The sequence below is a fragment of the Camelus ferus genome, chromosome 24 (genome assembly GCF_009834535.1).
Source record: "Camelus ferus isolate YT-003-E chromosome 24, BCGSAC_Cfer_1.0, whole genome shotgun sequence".
In the NCBI taxonomy this organism is placed as follows: Eukaryota; Metazoa; Chordata; class Mammalia; order Artiodactyla; family Camelidae; genus Camelus; species Camelus ferus.
In genome coordinates, this window is record NC_045719.1 from 7763578 (window position 1) to 7772088 (window position 8511).

The window sequence follows — 8511 nt, forward strand, 5'->3', positions numbered from 1 at the left end:
AAATGTATTTCATATAAAAATGTAAACTGAACTCTGTAAAAATACGGCCACTTTGATTTACTTCTATTTGAATTTTTTACCTCAGATTTCTTATTACTAACTTCCCAGGACATACTGATTAACTATTGGGAGAAAAATGCTGTGTACCCACACTTGGTAATTTTCCCCCTGGTGTGGCAAACTTGTCTTCTCTCTGACCAGTGTAATAGTACAAAGCGTTCATCTTTTGCAAGAAGAAAACAGTAACTAAATTTTCTTTGACATTGAACGCTCTTCTGTCTCTGCTATCCATTTGAAATTCAGTATATTTTGTTCACCACAGAACATCGGACACCAAGCCAGCAAGAGTGGCACGGAAGAGAGCGGCGCCAGAGGACTTCCTGGGGAAAGGGCCCAGCAAGAAAATTCTGATGGGCAAGTAGGTTTGCCGTCCCTGTATGTGGCATGTTTTTGTAGTTGCTTTTATATCGTGAATGTATTACAATAAGAACTCCACGTTCTGTGTTTTTCCAGGTTTTTTTTGGTATGGGCGTAGGTGACTAAAGCAGACCACAGCCTGTCAGCCCGCAGGGCCCTTCTGTGGGTTCCTGCAACTAGACAGACTTCTGTTTTGTCTCTGGCTTCCGACATCGTGGCCCTCGGCTCTGCCGTTTCTTCCGTGTCACAGGCAGGGCCGTCGCTGTCACAGCGAGCCAGTGCGCTTCGAGGTGTCGCATGGTGCTCTAATCCTTGCGTATCTTTTACCTTCCAGTTAACTGTTCATTGCTTTCTACTGCGCTTGAGTATGTCCAGAAAAAAGTAATGGTTATCAATTCTCATTAAATATTTGCTCACATAGAAAATTTGCTAAATACCAAAAAATGAAGAAATTAAAAATACTTAAAGTAAATAGTGAATTTTGGGGTGGTGATGAGTTTTACAGTGTGTTAAAGTAGAAGAGAATGGTTTCCACAAAAAAATATTTATTTATGTGTCTGTTTTGTAGTGAGGAGTTAACAAGGCTCTGGAATCTCTGTCCTGATAATATGGAAGCCTGTAAATCAGAGACAAGGCAAGTTTAAAATGTTTCATGTGAAGTACTGCTTTTCTCAAATGTTATCTTGAGTGGAATTTTTTTGTCAGCTCTAAGCAGGGCTCAGAAGAAATTTTAAGGTATATTGTGGTTGAGAATAAGGCTTTCCATAAAACACCAAGAAGTGCTGATAAAGTAATTGTAGAAATCACAAGAAACAAGGATTCACAAAAGAAGAGGGAACTAAAAACCAAAGTGTGAGCTAATGTGGTTGCTTATCTAGCTGGGGAGCAGTGCAGGTGACTCCCACTTTGGGGAACCAGGGAGCTTGGGTTTTAAGAGCCACAAAAGGACAGAAAGGAGTAATTGAGTTTCCCCTGAATAAAGCTGACACGCTGCACTGCCTGTACAGGAAGGGCGGGTGGGAGCAGAGGGACTTGCTCATGGGCACAGGAAACGGGCGCCCGTCTGTTCCTACCTGAGCTGTGGGTGAAAAGGAAAAAGGATTCCCTGAGAAACTAACCACAGGTCTGCTGTCATGCAGTCTCAGAGTCTAAACTTGTACAACCAGCAGGGTAAAGGAACACCCCCAAGCTAAGAGGGTGAACTGCAAAGTCCCAGGTTGATGATAGAAATAACCAGGGTCACACCTTCAACCTAAGCCACACATGGATTCTACATGTAAAAGTCTGAAGATACGTGAACCATTCACACTTCATAAAGCATTCAAGAAAACAAGCCACCATAACTGGGAATCAGCAGATAGAACAAGCAACCGAAGTCAGGTAGCCACTGCAGATAATAAAACCCTCAGATAAAGGCTCAACGTAAGTATACTAAAGATAATTAAAAACATAAAAGGAGGAACTGAAAATAAAGGAACATGACACTCAAAAAGGACCAGGCAAATTTGAAAAAACAAGTAATTCTTCTAGTGATCGGAAAATAGTCATTTTGTACAACACAAGGAATATAGCCAATATGAAGTAATAAATGTAAATGGAGAGTAACCTTTAAAATTATACTAAAATTTTTAAATTTTAAATTTTTTAAATGTGATAAATATTAGAAGAAAATATAATCACTGAAATTATAAAATTTAATAGGTTAAATAAAAGACTAGACACAGATGAAATAAGAATTAATGATTAAGAAATCACCCAGAAAACAGAAGGATCAAGAGTTAGAAAACAGGAAAGAGTAAAAGTAAGAGGAGGTCAGAATCTAAGAAGCAAATAAGAGCAAATGGCAGTGTCAAGGAGGTAAAGACCAAGAACTTTTCAGAACAGGCATAAATTAAGTTGAAGTACAGGTCTTAAGTGGGATAAACAAAATAAATCCATGTTTCTACAACTGTAGTAAAGTCACCAGACAGAAAAACTAGACCACTGTCAAAAAGCAAAATTAGCCAGACAGCAGGCTTCAAGAACCAAAGAAAGCAGGAGACAGCAGAATGACAGCTTCCAAGTGTTGAAAGTATCAACTCGGAATTCTGTAACAAGTTAAACCAAGGGGTCAGGCAGGAGTGATTGAGAAATAGTTCCTTTCAGACTAAAACTGAGAATCTGTCAGCTGCAGCCCTTACTAAAAAAAGCTGTAAGAAGCTGAACCCAGAAATAAGATGCAAATGCTCTGAAACCCCTGGCTGCCCCGTGATCAGCAGCGTGGCCACACGTGCCCGTGTGTGACGTGGCGCGTCTCATGTTGCAGGGACTGCAGTCTGTGGGATGGTGTGGTGCCCACTCCCCTCTTTATTGTCTCCTCTGAGAAGTTTAGAGTCTCCTCCTTAAAAATCTGAGTTCCTAAGTAATCTAACTGTAACTCAACATGGTAACGCTAGAATCTTACTCCCGCGCTATATGAGTATGACGTACACACATGATCCTGACTAGTTTTTTTTTTTTAACGCCCAGGGAATACATGCCAACGTTAGAGGAATTCTTTGAAGAAGCCATTGAACAGGCAGACCCTGAAAACATGGTTGAAAATGAATACAAGTAAGTGATGATTCTCATGAGCTAATTTTCTCCATTTTTTCTTGTACACTAGAACAAGGAAGGCAGCCGATAAAAGAGTAGTACTTTTCCTCTTAACGTGAACTTGGCACATAAACTCACCTAACTGCACATCCTGATTTCAGAGACCCTTCTCATGGACTGACAGGCATGACTTAGCATCACGTTTGTTTCAAAAAAGTAGGAAGATCCCCCTGGAGCCCGCCTGTCATCTCTTTTCTCTGTTCCTCTTCAGAGCATAGTGTCTCCCGACAGCTGTTGGCAATTACTGCCTTCACTTCCTCACCTCCTGCCCTCTGGCCAGCCCACTGCTGCTGGGCTGTCTCCCAGTCACTCCACTGAAATAGCTTTTATTAAGTCACTTCTCTTTTGACCTCTCAACAGCAATCCCAGTCTCTCCCCCTCCTCAGATGACATTTTCTTCCCATGACACCATCAAGCCATACCCTCCTGCTGGTTTTCCTTTTGCTTCACTGTCAGTCTCCATTGCTGGCTCCCCATCTCCCAAACTCTCAAAATCTCGAAATAACTTCAGGTGTCAGTCTTAGCTTCTTCCTTTGAATCCAAGTGACACCACACAGCCCTGTAGTTCTAAGCAGATGTCCGCATCAGGCAAGGGCCCTGTTGTCAGCTGGCCTTGGTTCGTCCTGGGACTCTTCCACTTGCTAGCTAGGGTTCTAAGGGCGATTTAACCCCTCTCTGCTTATTTCCTTGTCTGTTAAATGGTAATAGTACCCATTTCATGGGGTTATTCTGAGGACTGAATAAGATGGTTCACTTTGAACCCTGCACAGTTGAGGGCTGGTTTTTCCCTAGGAAGACGTCAGCACATCTCAGTGGTAACATGGCGCATTTATAATAGATGACTAATAAAGGAGATTACTACTCTAAGAACATGGGGCAGGGGGGATTCCAAACAACTTGTAAAAACTCGTAAGTGGAACAGATTTGTACTCTGGATTCCCTGTAGCTCGCCTGTTTGCAGAATGTTATCTTTAGAATTTCTCTGAGGTTCTTCTTTCTCACCTTACTGTGCACCACCTGTTACCTCATTAGGGAGCAGCTCGTGTGTTGTTCTTGGCATCACTGCATACTGCCCTGGCTGCTGGATGTGTCCCTTTTAGTTGTGGAGCTATTTTAACAGGTTGATATTGAGCAAATTCAGATGTTATATAATTTTTTAAAAAAGCAGATATTGAGTAAATCAACATGGATTTATAAAATAGTCTGAAACTCTCACCTGTCAGGTGACATTGCCATTATGGATGTCGGCTCACTGAACATGGTGCACCTGTGACTCACTCTCTCTAAATGACTAGGGAGATGATGTCTGTTCTGCACACACAGCGGCCAGCCTATCCTAGACGCATACTAATTGACCTCTTAAAATTAAATGGCATGTATGTAACTTTTAAAACGTGTTTGCTGCATCTGAGCCTGCCTCTTTGGACTCCTCTGTAGATTTCTATTTGTAAGTGAACTGCATACTGAGAACAGCTTTAGGATGAATGACTGCTGCCGACCTGCGAGTATAGAATTTCACATGGTGAATTATACTGACTAGATGGGAATATAGATATAAAAACTATAAATTTAAGACTGACTTTTTTTTATAGGGCTGTGAACAATTCAAACTATGGTTGGAGGGCCCTGCGACTGTTAGCTCGGAGAAGCCCTCACTTCTTCCAGCCAACCAACCAGCAGTTTAAAAGTTTGCCAGAGTATCTCGAAAACATGGTAATAAAGCTAGCCAAGGAATTACCAGTAAGTAATCATGTAGTTGGCTTTTACCTTCTTTAAAAGTGTTATAGCTGTTTGCGTAAGAGTTGAATTTAGCATTTCATGTGAGAAAAAAAAGATCCACAAACCCTCTTGTTTTAGAACAAGGGAACAAAAGCATTTGAGCATACATTTATAGGAAGTACGTAAATTGATAAAATAAACTTTACATGCTGTGAAAAAATTAAGTCCACAATACTTTAGACTTGCTTCTATTTGCAAGTGCATTATAGTTTATCAAACGACGGGGCCTATGGGGTAGCAGTAGGTAACCTGGTCTGTCTACTCTGTCTTCTTTTTCAGTACAATATGGTAATAACTATACTGTGTGCACAAAACCTAGTAAAATTATCAAAATTTTTAAGGACACAGTTCCTCCCTCAGTCTGCCCAGATCACTGTTACTGTGTGCTAGGTGTTTGAGTCATCTTACCATACATTTTGCTGGCTCCCTTCTTCCCAGGTCAGGGCAGGGGCAGTCTTTACAACCTTCTGGTCTTCCCGTCCCTCCTTCTCCAGGTTCACACCGTCCCATTGTGATCCTTACCTGACACTGACACCTAACACTCCGAGGGGTACGGTTCTGGGCCCTGTACTTGGTATCTAAATAAGAAGTTTCCCCAGTCTTCTCATTTTAGAAGTTGGCATTCTTTTAAAACATTCTTACTCATTCTTACTCATTTTAGCCTCCTTCTGAAGAAATAAAAACAGGTGAGGATGAAGATGAGGAAGATAATGATGCTTTACTGAAAGAAAATGAAAGTAAGAATTGAATTTTCTTGGCTATTTTACAAAATTGGAAAAGATTGGGGTTCTTTGTTGAGAGGTACGTTATTTGATTTGATCTACTTCTCAACTTCTACTATTTATCTCAGCTCTGTGATAGTGAGGACTCTAACACGTTACTTGATAGTAACATTAAAAATACTACATTTTATACAATAAAATTTTGACGTGTTGGGAAGGAAAGTACTTACATTTGAAGTCAACTCATACCTCTGTTATTCTTGGGTTTAGATCGGGGGCAGCTGATCAGGAGAAGCCTTCATAGTTATAACAGCTTTCGCTTTGGTTGATTCCCTAATGATGATGATTATAAGAATGGTAATTCAACCCACAGAAAATATAAAAAGCAGCTGTTTTTACTTAGAGAGCTTATTAGAGGTGATTAATATCTCAGTGGCCCTGTACCGTCCCAGTTCCATTAAACACTCTGAATTGCACATGCCCTCGTACCTTGTTCATAATTCACATTTCCTTTGTTTTCTAGGTCCCGATGTTCGGAGAGACAAACCTGTAACAGGGGATCAAATAGAGGTATTTGCCAGCAAACTGGGTGAACAATGGAAGATTCTGGCTCCCTACTTAGAAATGAAAGACTCAGAAATTAGACAGATTGAGTGTGACAGTGAAGACGTGAAGATGAGGGCAAAGCAGCTGCTGGTGGCCTGGCAGGACCAGGAGGGGGCGCACGCAACGGCCGAGAACCTGATCAACGCGCTCAACAAGTCTGGGCTAAGTGACCTTGCAGAAAGTCTAACTAATGACAACGAGACCAATAGTTAGCTTATTTTTTTTATTATTAAAACTGTGATAAGATTTTGTTACCAAGCAGCATTTGATAAGAGGTCCACTGGTTTTGGTAAACAATAAACATTTTTATAATAGTTGTTGCACAGTTGGCTGGTGCTCCAAGAACAGCAGAATGCGTACTGGCTCTTGATGACTGACCTCAGGTTTGGGGGGAGGAGAGAGTAGGCTGGGAAAATAGCCAAAACAAAGTGACCTCAAGGTCACATATTTTTTGTTAAGTAAGTTAAATGTCTTTGTAATGAAGTCAGTAGGCAATATTTAGGGGCATGTTTCCTAAAATACACTATGCCAGACCAGTTCCTGCACACACGAGTAGTTAGAAAACTTAAACTTGCTATCCTGAAAATCCCACAAGCCTTTATGAAACCGTATGACTGCTCTAGTCTCGTTTACACTTTTAAAACGGGATCAAACAGTGGTGCGTTTGCCACCTATTTTTATAAGTAAAATTTGAACGGCACAAAGCCATGCTCTTAAAAACTGGCCATGACTCAGGTTCCAACAGCAAAGTTAAGTAGTTACAACAAAGGTTTATGGCTGCAAAGCTTAAAAAACATTTACTGTCCTGCCCACTACAGAAAGTATTTACCAACCTGCAACTTTAAAAGAAATGGGGTGAAGTCTAAAACCTAGTTCTTTTGGTCTTACAAAACTTATTTTAACCTCTCAAGTTAATAAAATAGGGATGTACATACCTCAGGGTCTGTGTGAAGTTCGAATGAGCTGTACGAGAAAGCGCTCCGTAAACAGCAACACGCTACAGAGCAGAGGCTGCAGACAGGACCGCCTACCTTCCCACTCCCACAGAAGTGCCGCCCCTTAGGGCTCTAAGATTAGGTCGCCGTGGTTTTGAATCCTGAAGGAGGGCTGCTAAGTGCCTGGTACACTGTCCGTGTTCTCACTCGGGCTTTACTTCGCTAGCCAGTCCAGCAGTGACCCAGCACAGCTCCGGCCGCGGCGGGGCCTCAGTGCTAGTCACGCTCAGGAACCGACGTCTTCTTGCTTATTCTCCCCTTTCGCAAGATTTTAGATGCAAGGCTGAATTCTAAACCAGCCTTAACAGTTTAAAACACTAGTATTAAGTCCAACTATACTAGTGTTTTAAACTGTTAAAGATAAGTCCAATTCCTTACACTTCAAAAAATCTTTGGAATTATGCTTTTTTGGATCAAATAAAACAAAGGCAAGTATTTTGTAATCACAATTAAGGAATTAACAGATTTAAAGTTCTACTTCCATACAAGGCTTATTGTATACTTTGTTCTAACTCTACCTGATCTAGTAGCTACAGCGTCCTCCAAATTAGAAAATCTGAATTCTAATTGCTAAATTTACATCCTCAAAATGGTTCAGACCAAGTAAGACAGTGGATAAAAAACTACGCCAGTTTACAAGCATCATACCAATATATAAAAGGATCACTACAATTCTTAGTCTCATCCTCCCTAATCTGCACCCTTCCCCAAGGCAAAAGGAGTACTGATTGTCAGTTATTACAGTTTAGCTGAAGTTATTTACAGATAAGTTTCCCTGAAATGCTTTATCCCCTAGTGTTCTCAGATTATGTCACATTGTTCAAACTTGAGAGGAAAATGACCATTATTCTCTAGGAATCTAATAGTTATCAGTGCTGTGCTCCTTAGAGCATTAAAACTGCATAATCAAAGGTGAGATTTCATGATAATCCCCAAAACTTTATTATAAATATCTAACTCAATGAAAACCAGATAAGTGAGCTGACAGTCCATCCTTTCAAGACTCCCAAAAGTGGACTGACTAGACCATATTAAAATGTAAGAAATGTACCATATATTGAAATATCTCATACACTTGGTATTTCTACCATCACTGTTAAAGATCACCAATATTAAATTTTGAGACAGACATTAAGAATTTGGGAGTTGACAAGAGCAGCAGAAACACCCAGCTGAGCCAAGGAACAGTTCTGATGACATGGTTGCATTCAGCATCCAAAGAACTCCATTACTTTTACAACGCTGTATCTCTTTTTAAACAACATAATGCTAGCAGGCAAAGACAGCATTTTTGAATGATGCTTAACAGCAGTTTAAACTAACCACCTGCAGACACTGTATAGTATTAAACATATCTG

The 8511-nt window shown here is 40.6% G+C and overlaps 1 protein-coding gene across 3 annotated transcripts in view; it reads left to right on the forward strand.

Moving 5' to 3' along the window:
- Positions 1–6473, forward strand: part of THOC1 (THO complex 1) — a 43807-nt gene extending 37334 nt beyond the window's left edge. Inside the window, exons 15-20 of one of the 3 annotated variants that reach the window (XM_032467211.1) lie at positions 323–418; positions 986–1051; positions 2926–3009; positions 4644–4791; positions 5492–5567; positions 6076–6472. In XM_032467211.1, coding sequence (XP_032323102.1) covers positions 323–418; positions 986–1051; positions 2926–3009; positions 4644–4791; positions 5492–5567; positions 6076–6371 — 766 coding nt within the window. In that variant the 3' untranslated portion in view covers positions 6372–6472. Of the gene's footprint in view, positions 1–322; positions 419–985; positions 1052–2925; positions 3010–4643; positions 4792–5491; positions 5568–6075 lie in introns of all 3 variants that reach the window. The other 2 variants (XM_006194453.3, XM_014567462.2) reach the window with 2 other exon arrangements.
- Positions 6474–8511: the final 2038 nt, after the last annotated feature.